The sequence below is a fragment of the Chiloscyllium punctatum genome, chromosome 11 (assembly GCF_047496795.1).
Source record: "Chiloscyllium punctatum isolate Juve2018m chromosome 11, sChiPun1.3, whole genome shotgun sequence".
Lineage (NCBI taxonomy): Eukaryota > Metazoa > Chordata > Chondrichthyes > Orectolobiformes > Hemiscylliidae > Chiloscyllium > Chiloscyllium punctatum.
In genome coordinates, this window is record NC_092749.1 from 77,939,554 (window position 1) to 77,964,108 (window position 24,555).

The window sequence follows — 24,555 nt, forward strand, 5'->3', positions numbered from 1 at the left end:
AATGGATAAACCAGGAACCTACATGCCAGTCAGCCTAACCTCCATTGTCAAGAGACCATCGAGTGAAATAATTCACTTGTACTTAAAGGAGCAGGGATCAATCAAGAATAGCACAATTTTATTCAAGAAAGTTATGTCAGAGGTGACTAGATGTATAGATGGGGGCAATGCATTTGCTATGGTCGACTTGAACTTCAGGGCTTTTGATTAAGGTCTCATGTGGGAGCCCATAGGATTCAAGGAAACTTTGGCTAATTCAACCCAGAATTGGCAGGAGGCCTAGGGGTGATTTGTGTTTGGAAGATTTTATCCAGTGCAAAGGAACTTCCCCTTTTTGGAGGGATCAACAACCAGGATCTCAGATTTAGGGTAAATCTGGGATGTGAGGAAAAGCTTTCCACCTAGTGGATATTGTGAATGTGGAACTGACTCGGTCTGTCTGTAAAGGTGCTCGAAGCAGGAACCCTCAAACATTCAAGTATTTCAATGTGCGTTTATGAAGCTAACGCATACAAGGTAATAGGCCATGTACTGGTAAATAGGATTTAAATAATTAGGTGGCTGAGTCTGCCGTGGTCAAAGGATTCTGAATCAGGATTTGGAAAGCATAGCTTGATTAGAGATAGCATAGGTTTGTGAGCAGCAGGTCGTACCTCCAGTCTTATTGAATTCTTTGAGGATTCTTTGTGGCACGGTGGCTCAGTGGTTAGCACTGCTGCCTCACAGCTCCAGGAACCCAGGTTCAATCCTTGCCTTGGGTAACTGACTGGCTGTGTGGAGTTTGGACATTCTCCCCATGTCTGCATGGGTTTCCTCCGGATGCTTTGGTTTCCTCCCACAATCCAAAGATGTGCAGATTAGGTGAATTGGTCATGCTAAATTTTGCCCATAGTCAGGGATGAATATGGAGAATTGGTCTGGGTGGGCCACTCTTCGGAGGGTTGGTATGGACTTGTTGGGCTGAAAGGCCTGTTTCCATACTGTAGGGAATCTAATCTAATCGATGTAACATAACACATTAAAGATAGAGCAGTGTATGTGGACTTTAGCAAGATTCCCCCTGATATGCCTCCTTACTTTCTGAATGAGCCTGGGATACAGGTGAAATTTGGCTGTCTGGATACAGAATTGGCTGGCCACAGAAGACAGGGTAGTAAAAAGATTCAGCCTGGAGTTTGTTATCCAGTGGTGTTCTGCAGGGATCAGGTTTGGGATCTCTGCTTTGTGACTTTTATAAATGACTTGGATGAGGATGTGGAAGGGTGGGTTGGTAAGTTTGCCGATGACCTGAAGATTGGTGGAGTTGTGAATAGTGTGGAGGACTATTGTAGGTTGCATGTGTCGTAGGTACACTGACAGGATGCAGTTTTTGGTTTGGAATGAGTCTGGTAAGGTGAATTGGGAAAATGGGAACAGAGCCAATCTTGACCCAGGGCATCTAGGTGAATCAAACCTGAGATGGTATTTAGTATTTGGGCAGGGAGGTGGGCAATAGGGGAGAAGCCTGCCTTAGTCTCCCGTGTAAATCAATGTTATAAAACTGAGTAAACTTAAGAGTTTCCCTCTTGTCCACTATCATTTAAATGCTGCTTTTCAATTCCTGTTCCCTTACAACAGACAAAGTGGAGAAATCCAGGAGAGGAAATTGTCCAATATTGAATATAATATAAAGAAGGCTAATCTGACCTTTAAAAATACACACAGCAATTTGCTACATGGCTTTAAGTTACATTTTTTAAAATTCCTTTGTATAGCTTAATCCCTGGGTGATCTTCAGCCACCAGCCCTGTGGTTAACAGGGCAACATACTGACCCACTGCATTACAGAAACTGATGCATTAGTCCACTGTAGAATTATAGAGGCCCAACAGAGCAGGAAAGGCTATTCAGACCATTGCACCCTCTGAAGAGCATCCTATAATATCCCTATAAACCCACATTTACTTCGGCTTGCAATTTGGTAGAGCAATCCATCCACCCACCCGGCACACATTTGGACTGTAGGAGGAAACCGAATCAACCCATAGAAACTCTCACAGCAGTCATCCCAAAGCTGAAAGTGAATCCAAGGCAGCAGAGCCTACTACTGTGCAACCATGCTGCCATGTAGATTCATGTAAATCAAAAAGGCAGATATGATGATGTGTTATCTCATCACTGATCACAAACTGAAAATTTAGAATTCAATTAACCCTTGGAAAAACAATGGATCCCTTTACACATTGTCATAGAGACTTCCCATAAACCTGAGGTACATCTGATCTGGTCCTAGGGATTTATCCACCTTTATGCATTTCAAGATGCCCAGCACCATGTCCTTTGTAACATGGACACTTCTCAAGTTCCCCAATTTCTCTTGCTTCCATAAGCTTTTTGTGCAGTAAACACTGTTGTGAAATACTTGTTTGGTATATCCCCAATCTTCTGTTCCGTATGTAGATTTCCTTGCTGATCTTTAAGGGTCCTTATTGTCTCCTTTTGTTACTCTCTTTTTTCTTTAATGTATTTGTAGAATCTCTTGGATTTCTCTTAGCCCCACTTGCAGAAGCTTTATCATGTCCCTCTTTTGACGACCTGATTTCCCTCTTGATGATACTTCTACCAGCCTTATAGTCTTCTCAGGAATCACTCAACCTCTGCTGTCTATACCTGACATATACTACTTTTTTCATGACCAGAGCCTCAATTTCTCTAGTCATCCAGCATTCCCTACACCTACCAGCCTTACCCTTCTCTCTAATAGGACCATGATGTCTCTAGTTTGTTATTTCATTTTTGAAGGCTTCCCATTTATCTGCAGTTTTTCTACTTGCCTGAAACTGTCATTGTAAAGGCAGCCCATGCTTGAAAGACCTAAAATGGCTGACAGGGGTTAAAGAGAATAAGGTAGCCTGCTCCGGCATTAAGACTCAAAATGGCTAACAAGATAAACATATTAAAACAGCCTGCTCTAACATTTAAGTGAAACATTATGGTACCTTTTGAACAGGGCCACTCCAAGGTGCAAGAAAGGCCCTACAAGCAATCATCCAAGAGTGTGTTAAGAGGATGTCTAAAGATAGACAAGTGATTGATTTCAGCCTCATTAATGAAAGGATATTGCACTAGTAAGTGAACTGCACCAGTTAGAACAAGGAGTGTAAATCTCAGTCCATGAATCAGCCAACCTCAATCATCAAGCAGCTGTGAAAGTAACAGGTAAAGTTATTTTGCAGTAATTGGTTATTTCTTTGAAGTTATTCATAACATTAAGAAATAGGTTCTAGTTAATGATTCTTCAGATAATCATAGAGATAGATTTCAACATAAGCATGGACATAATCAAAGTGTAATAGAAGCATTAGGGGAAAACAATTTAAACATACAATCTGTTCTGCTATAACAGACTTGTTGCATTCTTGTGTGACCTTGTGTTGTAGAAAGTTGCACAAGAGAAATAATGAGGCCTCTGGGGAAAATCGGAGTTCAGGGCAAACCACCAAAAATAATCCGTAAAAACTGAAACAAAATAACAGTTAGCCTAACACAAATAATAGCACAGTTTAAGTAAATGTCAAAGTTAAATTTCAATGAATAATACTTTAAGGGATTTCGGAGTTTGCTGAGTTACAATACTGTGTTAAGACATGGACTGAGGTTTACCATCGATGTCATCATTACTTTCAAGTGCAGCTCTGGGTGCAGGGTTGCAACAAAAGAAAATATTTAGTCCAGAAATGCATGGTGTGGTTCATTTTCCTCAGACTGTTTCTTGGGGTTTACTTAAAAAAAGGCATTTAGTTTTTGATGCTTTGCCATCTTTCTTCTATCATGAAGAAGCTGTTCATAGGGCACCAGATAAGACTTTATGCCACAAACTGCTCTCCTGCTGCATTCTGCATTGTAGTCATTGCCTTCTAAGAGCTGCAACTGCTTCTCAACTTCCCTCAGGATATAAGACCAAAGAGAAATGGAATGTTTTCGTGGTGCTGCATCCTGGACTTCATCGTCTCCATCTCGAGCTTCAATTTCCCCCACAGCAACAAGTTGTTGTAGATCAGACTCCACTTCAAATCCAACCTGATTTTCAAGAGCAACATAATGTTCTTTGATCACTGGAAGCTCCAGTTCAATGCCTTTAAAATCATGAAAAAAAATTTGGGAGAAGCTTCTACCAACCTCAGCTTCCAAAATGATGTCAATCACATTTTTAATGTTAAAGCTCTTCCAAAATTAAAGAACACTGCCCACATTATCCTACTCAGTAGCTGCCATCAGCTTCCTGAATGTGCGCCTAAATAACAAGCTTTAAGAGCTGCTATTGCACTCTGGTCCATGGGTTCAATGACAGAGATTGTGTTCAGAGGTAGAAATAGCACTTTGGTGAACTTAGTGAAAATATGAATGGTGGGAAGATGGCTTGGTGCATTATCCAGAATAAGGAGAATTTTGAAATCCAATTATATTCTTCTGCAATATTTTCTAAAAACATTCTCAAAAACATCAACAGTAAGGTCAAAAGAAAATTGCCATGTCATCCAACTTCTTTTGTGTGACCTAGAGTGGTCTTAAGATAACCAGGGATGGAACTGCATATAGCCAAGGGGAATTCATGTTTTAAAAAGATCATTCTCCTATTCACCAATTGTGTTACAGTCAAATTGCACTGACAAAACACACGTTATAGGAGAATGACCTGGAGATATGCAAATTAATTAGTCTCGGGTAATGTTTTCCCCATCTCTTAAAAAAAGATGCTTGGTATGACCTGAAAGAAATAGATTGGTCACAACGTATTAATCCAAAATGTTAACAGTAGAAGTAGCTGTATAACTTTACACTTTATAAATAACTTTATAACAGCAATTAATATAAATCTTAAAGTAGTTAGTTAAAAATCAACAGTCTTTTGTATTTTCTATATATGTAGTTTGAACAGTGGAAAATACAATGAATAACAGAATTTGAGTAATCCAAGGAGATAACAAGTCTGGGACAACCAGAGGAAGTATAACCAGTAACTTTAAAATGCTAATTAGCAGGATGCATAGAAAGATCCCAAGGCCTGGGGATCACAATGTCTGTTAAACACCATGAGATCATGGGAATCTGAGGCTGCTCATAGGAATGCCCTTCATTGATTACGTGTTTCGTGGGTGTACTGAATAAGAGAAGGGAGGTAGTAACCACACTGTATGGGATCATTGTAGCACACAATCACAAGTATGGTGAAAGAAGGTGCCTGGCATGAGACAGCACAAGATGAAGAGAGACCAAATTAGTATCAGACATGAGAAAGCGGTAGACGAAGAGAGAATGGGAGAATCTCGGGTGTGAGAGAGTACATGAAGAAGAGCAAGGCATGAAAGAGTTGTGAGACAAAAAGATTAATACAAAGTTGAAAACCCTTGGGCAAAAGAAAAGTAATAGCAACAGTATTAGAAGCAGCAGACAGTGTCAGAAAGAAGCCTGAGAAAAAGGTAGAGAAGGACTGGAATAAAAACCCACGGTCCAGACCAATCCATTCTGCAGACGGTGTTAAAAAGAAAGCTTTAATTAAGGATATGGAAAGCAATAGACAAATAGTGAGGTCTCTGAGTCAAAACAGAAAGCCTGGTGGCCAGGTTGGAAAAAAGGAAAGAGAACAAAGGTGGCACAGCGGCTCAGTGTTTAGGATTGTTGCCGAACAGCGGCAGGGACCTGAGCTTGTGTGGAGTTTGCACATTCTCCCCATGTCTATGTGGGTTTCCTCTTGGTGCTCTGGTTTCCTCCCACAATCCAAAAATGTGCAGATTAAGTGAATTGGCCTTGCTAAATTGCCCATAGTGTTCAGGGATGTGTAAATTAGGTGAATTGGTCATGCTAAATTACCCATAGTGTTCAGGGATGTATAGATTAGGTGCATTAGTCTGAGGTAAAGTAGAAGGGAAATGGGTCTAGGTGGGTTACTCTTCGGAGGGTCAGTGTAGACTTGTTGGGCCTAAGGGCCTATTTCCACACTGTAGGGATTCTGTATTCTGTTTAAACAGAATGCCAAAGGCACCAAACCCAGCTAAAACAGAGGAATTCTGAAGTTCTGCACAGCGCTTGCTCAGTGAACCTTGTAGAAAGGTTAACTCATTGTGGTCTGGTTTGAATGCACCTTTGGTTGCTAAATGTTGTCTTGTGCAATTTGTGTATTTTTGATCCCTGGAGCTCAAGATCTGGGGATATTCTGAAGTTAGTTTACATTTTGGGAATGTATGGTGATTTAAAAGTGTGCTGTGCCTATGTAAGTATAAGACATGTAGGTTAATATAATGGCTGCTTAAGAAACTATCAGTGGTTGTGCAAAGCAGAGGTCTATGACAAAATGTCGATTTAAAAGGTTGGTTCGTAAAGTTTCGTAAAAATTTACCCGTTAGAATTGGCTTTGTGTTGAACTTGGGTAACTTTTAATTTCAGAAATTACCACCTAAGGAATTTCATTTTCTCGCCAGAATGAACTTCCAAATATTGTTTTAACATGAGCGAATCTTTAACATTTGCTTATTGTAAAGGTACTTTGATGTGAAAGAATACAAATAATAGGAAATCTGGGAAATGCAATACTCTTCGAACAAATTTTTAATGGTACGTTCTAAAATCTGAGAAAGCTGATAGATGAATTCGGAAAGTCAAAGTTAACAAATGAGGCGGTTCTTTTCCTAACGTGTAACATTTATTTTCTTGCAGGAGGAGGAATGACAGATGTTGTAATTGTATACAAGAGTTTACACCCCCCTTACTTTTTGAATCTGTAGTAAATCAATACCAATCAATCCATTCTGCTTGATGTGGAATGGACACTTTCTTTAGAAATGGAGTTCATCTATGAAGTTATCTTATACTGCTACTGGGTGAAATAATCTGTTGATAGAGAACTGGAGGATTAAAAAAACACAAATTATGGAAGTGTTCAATTGGGCTACTAAGGCAGAAAATAACCAGGGGAATATTTATGAAACTATCAGCAGTTGTTACAAGGAACACACACAGTTGGCTAAAGGGTGGGATGGGGTAGCTCAGAAGATTGAATGGGGATCTGAACTGGTGATGACCTTTGTCAAAATTAAATAGACACAGGACTCTGTACCAGCATTAGGAGTCCTTGATCTGAAAAAGCCCTTTCACTTCTTTTGCACCTTGATACAACTCGGGAAGGCGATATTACACTCCCCACATGTATAATCGAGTTCTTGGAAGCTGGCAAACTGAAAAAGTTTCAGACAGTCAGCAAGCCAAATGGGAAGCTACAGTGTTGGCAGGAGACAAGAATGTCGAAGTAGTTAAAGATAATTGAGAACCAACAAGCTATGTTAATCAGAAAGGAAAGACACATGATTGTATCCCCTTCATGGAGGAAGAAGAAGAAAGACAGAGTAGAGTTAAGGAAGAGCCATTAGAGGGGCCAGATGTGAAATGCATGTTTGTAGATGGAGTGCAGAAGCATTATGATGGTGAGGCCTTGTCAGGGTGGGCTGTAGTTAATTGGAAAGGAGAGCTTTTAGCAGGAGAAAGGATAGGAGGATGTCATTCTGCCCAGGTTGCCGAACTAAAACCTTTTACTGCTGCCTAGCAGTCAGGGAGAGGACAAAGGGTTAACATCAATACAGACTATAAATATACCTTTAGTGTAGTCCATGACTATCTGATGGCATGGGCAAGGCAATGGCTATGTTACTTCAAGTGGTAATGCAATTCAGCATGAGACCCTAGTCAACAACTTTGTGGCTGCAGCTATTGAACCGAAGGAAGCAGAAGTAATTGAAGTAACAGCACACAAAAAGGCTCAGACACCAAAGCAGAGAGGGAGCAATTACATAGATAGTGCAGCAAAAGCAATGTTAGATCAAGAAATGATAATGACAGCAGCTGTGAGACAGCAAGAAGTCAAAGATGATGAATGGAACATAATAAATTTACAAGCAGCAGCTAGATTATTAGATGAAAAAGCAGGATGGATTAAAGATGGAGCAGCATTAGGAGCAGATGAGATTTAGAGAAAAGATGATAAGGTGGTAGCTCCCACATTCTGCCAACAGACCTTAAGCAATGTTTACCGCGGATTAGACCATGTAGGTAGGGATAAAATGATACAGCTGGCAGTGGAAAGCAATGGGAAGAGATATAGTTAGATTTTGCTAGTGATGCACTGTATGTGCGCAGACAGAACCAGGACAGGGAATGAAAATTAATGAGCCATCAGCCTCACCCACTGTGACCATGGGAACACAATCAAATAGATTTCATAAGACAACTCCCACAGTCAGAATAAAAAACATTGTCTACTCATGGTAAACCTGTTTACCAGATGAGTAGAAGCTTACAGAACATTGTGGCAAAAATATTGGCAATTGAAATAAAACCCCGGTGGGGAGGGGTGTCCCCTACAACCAGACTCAGACGAAGGGACCCAATTCACAGACAGGTTCCTGAAGGAAACATGTAAACTCTTGGGAATAACACAAAAGTATCACATCCCCTACCACCCACAGAACTCAGGTATGGTGGAGGGGATCAATAGAATGACACCAATTTTGAGGGCAGACACAGAGCTGACTACCACCAATCTGGACAGAGTTCTGTTACCTGGGCTATGTGGTACCATTCATGTGTCACACATTGTCCCTCTTGAAGGAGGTGCCCAGATAGCACAGATGTGCTATCTCAGAAACCAAAAGGTTCTTTACCACATTGATACCCAGGTAAGTACTGCCAAACTAGCTAATATAGCTGCAGTCTTAGAACACGTGGCCAATGAAACCTCACATGCCCTAGGCAAGTTATATGCAGAATTGGTCACCATATGAGTCATGGCACTGGAGAACCAACTTGTTTTAAATTTGATATTAGACAAGAAAGGGAGGAAGTGTGCACTCATTGGAAAGGAGTGTTGTATGTACATCCTTGATAACTCCGGAGTAAATTATTGGCGACCTTTAAGCGGCATTTGGATAGGTACATGGATGGGTGCTTAATCTAGGATAGAAGTTCGGCACAACATCATGGGCCGAAGGGCCTGTTCTGTGCTGTATTGTTCTATGTTCTATGTTCTATGTTCAATTACTGATTTGGTTGAACAAAAGAAATGCGCAAACTCTAACAATCCCATATTCGACCCAATGGAGTTGGGCAATGTAGTGTCTGGGATTTCTGGGGATGCCCATTGTCCAGGGAATAGTAATTTTTATTGTCATAGTATGTCTATGTTATCTTATTTCAAGTGTTTCATCTCCACAATAACGAAGATGATGATCACTGAAGTGCCACGGATTGGGAATGTGGCCCTACTACACACCACCAAACCAACAGACTACTTGATGAAAGAAAATGACCAGCTCATCAAACAATGGGAAAAGGATCGTCGATGCGACAGCGCCGAAAGAAGGCTACTCATGGACTCTGATTTGGACGGTTAGTGAATAATGTCCCTCCGGCTATAATCTGGCCTAGGGCCAAAGGGGGATTCTAGAAGGGCAGCCCATGTTTGAAAGACATAAAATAGCTGACAAGGATTAGATAGAATGAGACAGTCTGCTCCAGCAATAAGACATGAAATGACTGACAATAGATAAACAGAATAAACAGTCTGTTTTAACATGTAAGCGAAACACAATGATACCTTTGAACAGGGCTACTCCAAGGTCAACGAGGGGCCCTGCAAGCAACCATTCAAGACAGTTTGATAAGAGGATGCCTAAGGATAGACAAATGATTGATTCCAGCCTCATTAATGAAAGAATGTTGTCCCATTAAGTGAACAGCACTAGTTAGAAAAGAAATTGTAAATCTCAGCCCATGAATCAGCTGACTTAAATCATCAAGCAACAGTGATAACAACAGCTAAAGTTATTTTGTAGTAATTAATTGTTTCTTTGAAGTTATTAACAATGTTAAGAAATAGGTTCTAGCTAAAGATTCTTCAGATAATCATAGATTTAAAAGAAGCACTGATACACATGCAACCAAAGGATAATCAAAGTATTAGTGGAAAAACATTTATACATAGATTTGAAAGTTAATTAGTCTCAGGAAACCCTTTTTTCTATCTCTAAAACAGATGCCTGTGATGCCCTAAATGAAATAGATTGGTTGCACTTTATTAATCGCAAAGTGTTAACAGTTGAATTAGCGGTATAAGACCAGAGACCATAGAATGTCTGCAGTATGGAAACAGGCCATTAGGCTCAACACATCGACACTGATCCTCCGAAGAGCATCCCACCCAGACCCAGTCCCCTACCCTATCCCTGCAGCTCTACATTTCCCATGACTAATCCATCCAACCAACACACTCCTGGACACTATGAGCAATTTAGCATGGCCAATCCACCCAGCCTTACACTTAACAACCAACTTTATAACAGAAATTGATATCACAAATCTTACAGCAGTTAGTTAAAACCAATCGTCTTTTATATATTTTATATATATAATTGGGACAGAGGAAAATATAATGAATAACAAAGTTCAAGGAGGCCTTAGAGATGAGCAAGTTGGGGACAGAAGAGAAGGAATATAATCAGTAACTTTGGAATGCTATTGGACAGGATGCTTAGAAAGATCCCAAGGCCTGCTGATTACAATGCCTATTAAACACCAGGAGGTCATGGAAACCTGGGGCTGTCCATAGGCAAACTCATCATTGATTATATATTTCACAGGATTGGGTGTACAGAATAAGAGAGAACATAGTGATTATGCTGTATGGGATTATTGTAATAGGAAATGTATAAAAATGCTGTATTTCTCTGTAAAAATCAGATTGTTTCATTGATCTCTCTTCTGATCTGATCCAAAGATTAAGGGAATAATTGTATTCTCATGTCGAGGCCAGATTCAGGGAAGATCCTTTGGCCCTCTCCCTACATTAACTGGTTTTTGATTGAATAAAGAAGTCGACCACTTGCCTGAATCCTGCCTGCCTCCTAATCTTTGTGCCTGGTTGGGAGGGACACTCCTACCGCCATTCATTGCACCCCCGGCTCCTGTAATTTCCTCATTTTTGCCTCTAACTGCAGCTCAATCTGATCCATGACAGGATTCGCAACCAAACATACCTCCTGCAGACATAATCATCAGAAACACTAAAATTCTCCCTCATCTCCCAAATCCGCCAGGAAGAGCTCATCACTCCACTAAAGGCCATCTATGCATTTTAACAATCTTCAGACTGAGAAAATAGCACAGTTTTCTTGCTCCAAAAACACTGCTTTAGGATAACTTAGTACCTTTGTTTTATATTTTTAAAAAGTTTAATCAAGAGACAGATCTCAATATAAAACATACATTAAAAAGCAACATCCTACTCTGTTGCAATTTTGCAAAAGAAATTAAGATTTATGTTTTATGAAACGTAAAATAAAAATGTTAGCTGATCCCCACCTGTAAGTAGTTCCAATAGTAAGGGCTGTCCAAGGTTAGCTGTGAAATTTCACTCTTTGTTTAATTTCCTTGGATAGAACTCCAAAATCCAGAGATGCTTGTAACTTCAGGTGTAAGAATTCAGAGCTTCTGACAGGAAAAACGACTGGAACAGCTTCATTAGTCAATTTCAGCACTATTCATTTTGTTTTATGGTACAGTAAGATGGCTGCTATATTTTGATAAATTAAGTTTGATACATATAAAACTCAGAGACACAATTTTAAGCCAGAACTCCACAGGGCAGGCTCTAGGAAAACATCACGAGAAAGAGAAAGTTCTCTGCTAAAGTGTGGTCGAGGAACTGTTAGTTTTGCTGAAAGAATTTAAGCAAGCTGTGATTGCAATACTAGTGAGAGAAAAGCAACCTTCACTTTTGCCTTGTCTGACAAATTATTTTTTACCAACTGAGTCTACCCACAGAGTGTAGCAGATCAAGAAGGTAGCTCACCATCACTTTCTCGAGGGCAAATAAGAATGAGCAATTAACAGTGGTCTAGCCAGTGAAGAAAGCTGAAAATGTGTTGCTGGAAAAGCGCAGCAGGTCAGGCAGCATCCAAGGAGCAGGAGAATCGACGTTTTGAGCACGAGCTCTTCTTCAGGAATTTTTAGGCCCTTCCAGTCTAGCCAGTGAAGCCTACATCCTATGAAAGGACAAAACTATTCTAATATGTTTTCACTCATATTAAAAGGAGATCAACGTACCAACATTTTTCACTGACAAGCTTCTATTCCTTGTCTTTAGAAATATAAGAACAGAACGAACAGGCTAGCTTTACATCACCAGCAATACTAATGAAGTTTTTAAGTGACTCTGGTTTGGTAAGTTACAGGATTTTGCATGTAATTGCTTTTTGAGTTCAATCACATCGCTATTTAACCTTATTTACTCAACACTGTACAAAAGTTATCTTGGTTCTAGCAGTAACCATTGTAAAGAATATCAGTCAACAAGCAGCCCATAGCATGACATTATTAGTAAAAGAATAAGTCTTTATGATACTGAAAATGATACTGAATCATACTTAAAGAAAACTAAACAGCTCAATAAAAGATTTTCAAAAGTCCCTAAATCATGAAAAAAGTTTTTTCTCGCATTTTATGCTTGTGGGTATTTGCTATTTGTGTGATTTTGAACTTTGTACACCCCAGTCCAAAACCAGCATCTCCAAATCATAACTTAAGTAAATAAACTCATATGGAGAGACAGATCATTTATTAGCATAAGCTAATTGTTCGATTGGAAGGATATTTCAGTATTATTTTCAAATTTAATGGAACTTTCATGGGTGGCGCAGGTGGGCGGCACGGTGGCACAGTGGTTAGCACTGCTGCCTCACAGTTCCAGAGACCTGGGTTCAATTTCCACCTCTGACTGTGTGGAGTTTGCACTTTCTCCCTGTGTCTGCGTGGGTTTCCTCCAGGTGCTCCGGTTTCCTCTCACAGTCCAAAGATGTGCAGGTTAGGTGAATTGGCCATGCTAAATTGCCTGTAGTGTTAGGTGCAGGGGTAAATGTAGGGGAATGGGTCTGGGTGGGTGCGCTTCGGCGGGTTGGTGTGGACTTGTTGGGCAGAAGGGCCTGTTTCCACACTGTAAGTAATCTAATCTAATCTAATTATCTCAGTTCTAACAGGTCATCCCTTCACTCTGAGGCTGTGGCCTTAGGTTCTAGTCTCTCTGAATGGAGACATCTTTTCCATGTCTATCCAGACCTCTCAGTACTCTGTTTCAATGAGAACATCCTAATCCTTCTAAACTTCATCAAATACTATTCCTCATAATAAGCCCTCCATTCCTGGGATCACACTTGTCAACCATCTCTGGACCCACTCCAATGCCAGTAGGTACTATCCTTTGTAAGGAAAATTGAGAATCCCGTGTAGTATATTGCCTGCTCAGTGCCATGGTGTGTGACATCTCTGACTGGCTTGAGAAGGATGGGCAGGATCCAGTTGTTGTGGTCCATGTTGGGACTAACATCATAGGTAAGGCTAGGAAGAAGGACCTGTTTAGGGATTATTCAGGAACTGGGAACCAAATTAAAGAACAGGTCCTCAAAAGGATTTATGCCTGAGCCACGTGCAAATTGGCATAGGACGTGAGAATAAGGGAAGTAAACATGTCGCTAAAAGAATGATGCAGGAAAGAGTGCTTCCTTTCATGGGACACTAGCATCAGTATTGGAGTAGGAGGGATCTGTACCATTGGAATGGTTTCTATCTGAACCAAGCTGGGGCCAGTGTTCTAGCAAAAGGGTAAAGTCAACAGTACTTTAAACTAGGAAGTGGGGGGAAGGAAAGGGTTAAACTCTGAGAAGTATAATGACCAATGGAAAGCAACACTGCAGGTTAACATTTGTGGGGGTGGATTCAACTACAATAAAAAGCATGAAACAAATGAAAAGACAGGAGAACTCAACAGAGGTTATTAAGTCTTCAGCATACAAAACAGGACAGAGTGTTTGTAAAAGGTTAGGAATCACACTTCAAACACACTGGACAAATGGATAACAATGAGAAGAGAGAAGGTCTACACAGGACTGAAGGTATTGTATCTGAACGCGCACAGTGTACAAAATAAGGTAAAATGAGCTTGTGGCGCAGATCAAAATTGGCAGGTAAGTTGTGGTGGGCATCATGGAGACGTGGTTGCAAGGAGATAAGGACTGGGAGTGAAATATCTAAGGATATGCATCCTATCAAAAAGACAGGCAGAGGGGATAGGGTTGCCTTGTTAGTAAAAAATTAGATTAGATTACTTACAGTGTGGAAACAGGCCCTTCGACCCAACAAGTCCACACCAACCCTCCAAAGAGCAATCCACCCAGACCAATTTACCCTTTCACCTAACACTACGGGCAATTTAGCATGGCCAATTCACCTAACCTGCACATTTTTGGACTGTGGGAGGAAACCGGAGCACCCGGAGGAAACCCACACAGACACGGGGAGAATGTGCAAATTCCACACAGACTGAGGCGGGATATGAACCCAGGTCACTGGTGCTCTGAGGCAGCAGTGCTAACCACTGTGCCACCATGCCGCCCCAATTAAATCAAATTAATAGAAGTAGGATCAGATAATGTGGAATCTGAGTGCTTAGAGTTGAGGAACAGGAAAAGTAAAAAAGCATAATGAGAGTTATCTATAGGCCTCCAAACAGTAGTCAAGATATGGGGCATAAGACACACCAAGAGCATAGACAGAGAGAAGGTTCTGAGTGGTGCGGCATGCTTAAAAGTGGATACATTTCCAGGGCCAGATGTAATATATCCCATATTTTTGAGTGTGGCAAGGGCATAAATAGAGGTGTTTGCAAAATGGTTAATTTTTCTCTGGCCATAGGAGAGGTGACAAAAGACTGGAGGACAACCAATATGGTATCACTATTCAAGCTAGTAATTAAGAATGAGTGATAAATGCTGCAAGTGGAAGTCACCATTGTCCTAGAGGAACATATAGGTTACTCTCTCATTAGAGAGCAATGATTGATAGTGAGGTTAACCTGAGGTTCATTACACCTCAGGTGAGCATTGAGACTGATAAGGCTGAGAGTGTGGCCTTCATGGTGATCTCTGCCATTGTGAGAATTGATACACAGTGATTCATCCTGCTCACACCATTCCTGACACACAAGAAAAGAATCAATTGTGTATGGTTCACCACTATATATATCTTATTCTCAATACGTTGGAATAAATTCAGCACAATTCATACCATAATCACAATATATGGAAAGAAGGTTAATACTGTGAAATTTTCACTCTGAGATGTGTGGCTGCACACAATGGTTCCTTTGAATTATTGTTGTTGCATACCACAAAAATTAAAACAAGTAAATTCAACAAATTTTCAGGAAATTCCAAAAACAGAGAATTGATTGCTCATGCTTCATTCTAAATATAAGGAATGAATATATGGAACAGAGGTGGCAAATGGAGTTTAATGTGCAAAAGTGTGAGGTGATTCACTTTGAAAGGAGAAATGGGAATGCAGATTATTGGGCTAATGGTAAGATTCTTGGTGGTGTAGATGAGCAGAGAGATCTCGGTGCCCAGGTACATACCCAGGTTGATAGGGTTGTTAAGAAGGCATGAGGTGTGTTAGCTTTTATTGGTAGAGGGATTGAGTTTTGAAACCAAGATCATTCTGCAGCTGCACAAAACTCTGGTGTGGCCACATTTGGAATATTGCGTTCAGTGTTGTCACCGCATTATAGGAAGGATGTGGAAGCTTTGTAAAGGGTTCAGAGGAGATTTACTAGGATGTTGCCTGGTATGAAGGAAAGCTCTTATGAGGAAAGGCTTGAGGCTGTTCTCGTTAGAGAGAAGAAGGTTTAGAGGTGACTTAATTGAGACATATAAAGCAATCAGAGGGTTAGATAGGTTGGACAATAAGAACCTTTTTCTTCAGATGGCGATGGCTAACATGAGGGGATATAGCTTTGAATTGAAGGGTGATAGATATAGGACAGATGTCAGAGGTAGTTCCTTTACTCAGAGAGTAATGGGGCATGGAATGCACTGCCTGCACCAGTAGTAGACTGGCCAACTTTAAGGGCATTTGGATAGGCATATGAACGAGAATGGAATAGTGTAGATTAGATGGGCTTCAAATTGATTTCACAGGTCGGTGCAACATCAATGGGCGAAGGGCCTGTACTGCGCTGTAATGTTCTATGTTCTATATGTGGGGTGAGATTGAAGAAGGGCTTATGCCCGAAACGTCGATTCTCCTGTTCCTTGGATGCTGCCTGACCTGCTGAGCTTTTCCAGCAACACATTTTCAGCAGTGAGATTGATACAGTGTACTTCAGCAATGTTCAAACTCCATTTCTAATGTGTGTGTGTGTGTGTGTGTGTGTGTTGGGGGGGCTGGGTGGGTTGGGGGTGTTTGGTGGTAAGACTTGTTGCCGTGTTATTGAGCATCAAAACCCAATCAAACTAAATGAGGGCAGATTGGCACAGTACAATTAAGTGCTGCTGACACCACATGCCAATTACATGAGATTGATTGAATTTCTTTTAACAATACACACATCTCAATCTCAACACAATCGATGAAACTTGATGCAGTTTGATTCAAGACTGTTCATACTTCTTTGCCAATATATGGGAGAATGCTTATGCTGTAGGACACCAAACTACTGAGCTCATTCCAAATATATATGATGTTATGCCTCACTTGGGTAACACACTGGAAATCAAGCCCCATCATTCCCAAAATGACCACAAAAGTTTTTTAGATTAGATTACTTACAGTGTGGAAACAAGCCCTTCGGCCCAACAAGTCCACACCGCCCCGCCGAAGCGTAACCCACCCATACCCCTACATCTACATTTACCCCTTACCTAACACTATGGGCAATTTAGCATGGCCAATTCACCTGGCCTGCACATCTTTGGACTGTGGGAGGAAACCAGAGCACCCGGAGGAAACCCACGCAGACACGGGGAGAACGTGCAAACTCCACACAGTCAGTCGCCTGAGGCGGGAATTGAACCCGGGTCTCAGGCACTGTGAGGCAGCAGTGCTAACCACTGTGCCACCGTGCCGCCCATGTTAAAGATGTTAAAAATGATGCAAATTTCCCCAATATGCTTGATCTTTAGGTTTAGGCTGATAGAATGCACGGACCAAGTTTCTATTCTTACCAAGAATAACTATTTATTAAAAATAAAAAGAGTCAAGTCACAGAATAAACAATTATGAACCATTGGCATATAACTTTACACATTAAAACTCTAACCCCCTTATAAATTTCCCCTTGCATGCACACAGAGATACAGGCAAAAATAAGAAATAATGAGTGTTAGGCAGAGAGAAAAACTGGAAAAGCAATTCAGTAATCTCTGTTCAGAGGATAGTTGAGATGATTCTTGTGCTGATTAAAATGTTGTTTCCAGTTTTCCTTTGTTGGATGGTACAGGGGAATGGATAATACTTATAAAAGGTCATTAATTAAATTTCACACTTTACAGCAACTGGAGAAAGAATAAACTGGTTAAATTCAGGCTTGAAGTAGATTCTGCTGCAAAGAACAGACATAGCCCGAGCTGGTGGATATCTTATTGTTTCCTTGCTATCTTTATAGGCTAAGCTGTTCAGCTGATAATAAATCACATTGTTGTTGACAGGCAGAAAGCCTTTGTCATCAATAACTGCTCACTTGTGCATGACCATTAGACACTTTTTGCTGACTTAATCTCTATTTGTACACTCTTGGCTCCAGATCGCCAGCACATTACACGTCAAGGAGTTGTTGTGTAAGTAGCACATACAACGTGTGTCAGGTTACTTGCTTTCAAAAACTGCAGTAATCTTTCAGCAATCCTGGACTTGAAAACAATTCTTTCCCCATTTTAACCACAATTGAAAATATAGAAAAATAAAAAGACATGGTCTTTACAATAGCAGACTTGATAAAAGGAGATTAATTACTAATCATAACTCATTTCCAATACATGAGAGAAAAAGATCTAAATTTATACAGTACTCCTCCCAACCACTAGATGTCTCAAAAGGCTTTACAGTCAGTGAAATATCTGAATTATTATTACTGTTGCAGGAAAGGTGGCAACATGTTTGCATACAGAGAAGTACCAGTGTACCATTGTCTAAAATAGTGCATATGGTTGTTTGTATCCTTCCAGATGGGGCCTTGGTTTAACATATCATCTAAAAGACCTCCACAGCTACAGCACTCCCCCAGGACTATGCTTGTGTGTGAGTCTCAGATACTGTTCTGGAGTGGGATTTGAACCCAGAACTTGTGATTCAGAGGTGAGAATGCTGCTAAGTGAGCCATAACAAGAACTGATATTGCTCAATTCACCTCTCACATTTCATACCCATTACATGACAGACAGGACTGATTAGCTTGGATGGCTGGTTTGCAGTCTGCTGGTTTGCAGTCTACGGTGAAGCCAACAGCAGGTTGGCTGAGGTTAGCAAAGAAAACTTTCCTCTCAAAGTCTCCCCTTACCTGAGGTGTGGTGATCCTCATGTTAGACCATCAGTTATCTTTCTCCTCAATGAGAGACTATGGTGGCTACTTATATACCTGACAAAGAGTTGATACAGTGGGATTCAAGAAATCTCAGATCTTAGCCCCAACATATTTGGAATGAGTTGTGATTTAGTAATCTTTGCATGGCAATAATACAGTGCTACAACCACTGTAAAGCATTTATATAAGCCTTTTACACTATGGATACATTAAATGCATGTTCTGATCCCTGTAAAGACTTCTAATAACTTTCAAAAATTCGATCCTTCAGTTAATAGCTGAATGGATAATACAAGATTTCATATTTGAAGATGTTTACAGTAATAAACAGACTAAAAACATGACTAAATAACACTATTGCTGGCAATTCATATTTTAAACTGTAAACATAACTTTTAAATACAATTGAATTGATCTATGAAGTACACATTATACACATTAAGTAAACATTCAAATCTCCTAGAATCAGCCCAAAATGATTCTTTGCTCCTGACGGTTCACTTCTGATCTTTTCCCTTAGCAGCCTGGAAATTTAATTTCCAGAAATGTCTTTCACGGTGCAATTATTCATGGAAATGGTTACTTTTACCTGAAGCTACATAATTCTTCTAGTCTGGCAGTATCTATGGAAAGAAAACAGAATTAATGCTTTGAGTTTAGTGATCCTTCTTCAGAACTGCAGTACTACATGGCAAACCACTGACATTTTTGGCATCTCCTGAACGTTGGCAGACTAACCTTAGCTGTGAGTAATTGGGGTATCTTAGATCCTTCTTAACTCAAAAGTCAACCTTCACGGTAATGTGCATAGTGTCAGCTTTGTATGCAGTTAAAACTACTAACTACCGGTAGTTACCAGTAGAAAGCAAGGTATTGGAAAAGATTTTGAGAGATTGAATTTAAGACTATTTGGAAAAACTTAGTTTGATTATAGATAGTCAGCATGACTTTGTGAGGAGCAGGTCATGCCTCACAAACCTTATTGAATTCTTTGAGGACATGACGAGACAAGTTGACAAAGGTCAAGCAGTACCTACCAAAGGTCAAGTAGGTGTATATAGATTTCAGTAAGATATTTAATAAGGTTCTCCATGGTAGGCTCATTCAGAAACTTAAGAGATATGGGATACAGGGAAACTTGGCTATCTGGATACAGAATTGGCTGGCTGAAAGAAGACAGCAAATGGTAGTGGATGGAAAGTATTCTGCCTAGAGGTTGTTGACCAGTGGTGTCCCGCAGGGATCTGTTGTTGGGCCTCTGCTCTGTGTAGTTTTAATAAATAACTTGGATGAAGAACTGGAAGGTTGGGTTAGTAGTTCATTGATGACATGAAGGTTGGTGGTCCTGTAGATAGTGTTGAGGGCTGTTGCAGGCTACAACATGACATTGACAGGATGCAGAGTTGGGCTGAGAGTGGCAGATGGAGTTCAACACAGATAAATGCAAAGTGATTCAGTTTGGAAGGTCGAATTTGAATGCTGAATTCAGGGTTAAAGACAGGATTCTTGGCAGTGTGGAGGAACAGCAGGATCTTGGGATCCATGTACATAGATCCCTCAAAGTTCCTACTCAATTTAATGGGGTTGTTAAGAAGGCACATGGTGTTTTGGCTTTCAGTAACAGGGGGATTGAATTTAAGAGCCATGAGGTTTTGCTAGAGCCCTATAAAACCCTGGTTAAACCACACTTGGAATATTGTGTCCAGTTCTGGTCGCCTCATTATAGAAAAGATGTAGATGCTTTAGAGAGGGTGCAGAGGGGATTTACCAGGATGCTGTCTGGATTGGATGACTTGTCTTATGAAGAGAGGTTGAGTGAGCTCAGGCTTTTCATTCTGGAGAAAAGAAGGAAGAGAGGTGGCTTGAAAGAGGTGTACAAAATAATGAGTGGCATAGATAGAATAGATAGTCAGAGACCTTTCCCCAGGGCAGAAATAGCTGTCACAAGGGGGCATAATTTTAAGGTGATTGGAGGAAGGTATAAGGGAGATGTCAGAGTTAGGTTCTTTACACACAGAGTAGTGAATGTGTGGAATGCGCTGCCAGCAGTAGATGTAGAGTCAGAGACAGTAGGGACATTTAAAGAACTGCTGGACAAGCACATGGACAGCAGTAAATTGAGGAGGTGTGTAGGTTAGGTTGATTTTAAATTAAGATAAATGCTTTGCACAACATTGTGGGCCAAAGGGCCTGTACTATGCTGTACTGTTTTACTCGTCTTTAAATCCCAACTTTCCTTTATCTTAGCAGCATGTGGACAACTTAAAGTACAACTGTTTGCAAAGTGACTTTATCAGAGCCCTTCCAAGATTTTAAAGAATCTCAGTATATCCACTATTAGCAAATGGTGCCAAGGCAGCAGTCATCCTCCCAGTAAAGTAATCTGAGCCATCTTTAATCGTTAAAAGCCAAACCAACCAGCCTTGCGTCCAGCTAAACTTCAAAACAGGTCATATAACTCCTGTCATTTCAGCTTAAAAATACAGTTCGAACAGTGGCATTCTTATAAATCTCATAATTGAACCATGAAAAAATTTTACCTTTCTGTTTAAAAACCTACATCTATAATACTGAGCAAAAATGTATGACTCAGACTGTGTGGAGTTTGCACATTTCCTGGTTTCCTCCCACAGTCCAAAGATGTGCACGTCAGGTGAATTGGCCATGCTAAATTGCCCGTAGTATTTGGTAAAGGGGTAAATGTACGGGAATGGGTGGGTTACGCTTCGGCGGGTCGGTGTGGACTTGTTGGGCCAAAGGGCCTGTTTCCACACTGTAAGTAATCTAATCTAAATTCAAGATCAAGCACTGTTATTACCTTATCTTGTAGGTGGTACCAGTTATATGACTGAGTGATATTCTCTTCAAATTTCCAATCTCCAAAAGGAATCAGCAATTCCCCAAGAAATACTTTCCGATTGAGCATTGTACAGTGCCAAACAGAGACTTGAAGTGTCCTTGAGTCCAACTGCGATCTTTCAATATTATACTATGGTATACAAAATATAATATAAAATTTTAAAAATTAACAACTTGGCAAACAACTTAGCTAACTTGCTTTATAATAGCTAGTGACATTGAATTTGGTGGTTTACTAAGTGATGCATCTATGTAAATGAAAATTACATTTTCATTGATAGGTTAATGATAGATTAAACAATCTATCATTGATAGATTAAACAAATGGGCAAAGCTATGGCAGATGAAATTTAATGTTAGGAAATGTGAAGCCATTCGTTTTGGATCCATGAAATATAGATTATAATATTTTCTAAATGCCAATCTAAATGTTAATTCCTGATGCCCAACTACTGATTCTTGGGGTATACTGCTAAATGCAACCTGCCAACCTCAACACTACCTCTATCTTATGTATTCCAGATTTGTGTATTACTTCTTATGTGGCACCTTACTGAATGCATTTTAAAAAGGTTGTGTTTACAGCCACCTTAATTACCCAGAAATTATTCCTACCTAATTGCAGTATCTATGACATTATGTTAGCAATGTACAGGTAATTGCTTGCATCAAAGAATAGGACCAATAAAAGGGTTTATTTTTAAATGTTTTAGATCATTTCAATTCAAATCCCGTGATCACAATATAAGTCAGCCTCACTCCTCACTGTCTTCCTCCAGCACAATGCCCTGTCCATCACTACTTACGGTTCCCACAAACAAGAAAGAGCAGTGTGGTGAATAGGAGGAGAGCAATGGTGAGGTAAGGACTGGGGAAGTCGTTCCCTGGAAGTAGCAAGTGGATGGTGACTAGAGTGGGGAGATCAAGTGTAGTGCAAGTATTCCTTGGGCATACAATCATCAGTGGCTCTATAGGTGGAATGGAGACTGATCTTCAGTTCCAGACATATATCAATGACATCAACAACATAGACTGTAAGACCAGAGAAATAGAAATAAGAGTAGAAGGTTCAGCCTCTCAAACTTGATGCACCATTCAATAGAATAATGATTGATCTATCATGCTAGACATCCACTTCCCTGTCCTTTCCAACACTCTATGGCAAGGAGTTCCAAAAATTCACAACCCTCAAAGAGAAGAAATTCCTTTACACCCCAGTCTTAAATTGGCTGAGATGATGCTCTCTGGTCGTAGACTCTCCTACGAGGGGGAACATCGTCTTACCATTTACACTGTGAAGACCGTTAAGAATTCTATATGTTTCAATGAGATCACCTTTCATTCTTCCAAACTCCAATGAATAAAGTCCCAACCTGTTTAATGTTTGCTCATGTGGCAATCCCTCCAAACTGGGGATTATACCTACCTTAAACAAGGTAGGCTGCTATCAATACTCCAGATGTAGTCTCACCAGTACCTTGTACAGTTGCAATCAGACTTTCCAACTCATATATTCTAACATGCATGAAGTAAGAACCAACATTCATTATCTTTCCTGATTACCTGCTGTGCCTCTGTGCTGGTTTTTTGTGTTTTATACCCAAGTACTGTGTCGCAGCTTTCTGCTGGTTTTTTTCTCCATTTAAATAATTCTGTTCTTTTGTTCTCCCTTCCAAAGTGAACAATTTCACATTTTCCTACATTATAGTCCATTTGCAAACTTTTTGTCAGCTTACTTATCTCTGTAAACTTTGTATCCCTCTTGCAACCTACCTTTCTACTCATTTGTGTGTCATCAGCAAACTTGGCTACAGTACATTACATTCACTTCCTTTCTCCACATCATTAATATATAATAGTAAATAGCACTGATCTCTGTAGAACCCCACCGGTCACAGGTGACCCTCTTATCCCCACTCACTTTTCCTGCCCATTCTCTATCCATGCCATTACCGCCAACGCCATGGATCTTATCTTATGACTTAACCTTTTGTGGAAGTCCCTAATACAACACAACTATTGGTTTTCCTCCATCCACACTTGTTGAGACTTACTCAATAAACTCTAAAAGAAAATTAGTCAGATATGATTTCCCTTTCATGAAGCCATGCTGACTGGTTGATGAGATTGATTTTCCAACTATTCATCTATTATTTCCTTAATAATTGATGCCAATACTTTTCCAAAAATATATGTTAAGCTAAATCAGCCCACAGTTACCTGCTTTCTGTCTCCCTCTCTTTTTGAAGTGTCATAATGACAGTTTTCCAATCCTCTGTATTTCTGCAGAATCCATGATCTTTGGAAAATTACATATAACACATCCACTATCTCAGTAGCTACTCATTTAGGATTCTAGAATGCCAGTCATTAGCGTCAGGCAACTTAATTGCGTTTAGCTCCATTAGTTTGTCTATTACTACTTCACTAATTCCTCTTCTGCATTCATTAGTTTTCATGAGTGATGGAAAATATTTGTTTAACTCTTCTGCCATTTCCTTGCTCTCCATATATGTCTCCCCAGATTCATTTTCTAAGGGGCCTACACTCACTTTGACCACGCTCTCTTTCGTTTTATTTATTTAAAGAAACTCTTAATATCAGCTTTTATTTTCCTCTCCAGTTTATCTCCTAGTTTATTTTCTCTGTCTTAGTCCTATTTTGTGAGATTCTTAATTTATCCTAGCCTTCGTGGCGATTATTGAGTTTTGCTATCTTATACACTTTCTTCATCAGCTTAATAATCTCATTAACTTCCTTGGTTTTGGAATCAAGCAGGAGAGAGGATTTAAGAAACAATCCAGGTACCATTAAACTACTGGCTACATTCCACATTGTTAGAAAGAAGATAGCAGAGGAAATTTAAAGGGAAAATAGTGAAAAGTGCTCTGCTATGGACTGCTAACAATGGGGACTTTGATTACCCAAATAATGACTTAGGTAGGAACAGTGTAAAGGATATCGCATGAACGTGTGAAGAGCTTTTGAAACGTGTACGGGAGAGGATTCTTAATCAGTTCTAAACTCCTCACCCCTCCAAACATTATAAATATAGGGTCCCCCTTTATTCACTTTCCACCCCACTAGCCTCCACATCAAACATATCACCCTCAAACACTACCACCAACTTCAATTAGACCCCAGCACCAAGAACATCTTCCCCTCCCAACTCCTCCCTGCCTTCCACAAGGACCATTCCCTTTGCCACTCCCTGGTTTGTGCCACACTCCCCACCAACATACCCCAATCCCCTGGTACCTACC

At 40.2% G+C, this 24,555-nt stretch overlaps 1 protein-coding gene across 1 annotated transcript in view; it reads right to left on the reverse strand.

Moving 5' to 3' along the window:
• Nucleotides 1-18,800: 18,800 nt before the first annotated feature.
• The window catches only part of sytl3 (synaptotagmin-like 3), a 112,983-nt gene continuing 107,228 nt past the window's right edge, over nucleotides 18,801-24,555 (reverse strand). The window contains exons 11-12 of the mRNA XM_072580123.1: nucleotides 21,252-21,422; nucleotides 18,801-19,056 (exon numbers count right to left, since the gene is read on the reverse strand). Of these exons, the coding sequence (XP_072436224.1) occupies nucleotides 19,042-19,056; nucleotides 21,252-21,422 (186 nt within the window). The 3' untranslated portion in view covers nucleotides 18,801-19,041. The remainder of the gene's footprint in view (nucleotides 19,057-21,251; nucleotides 21,423-24,555) is intronic.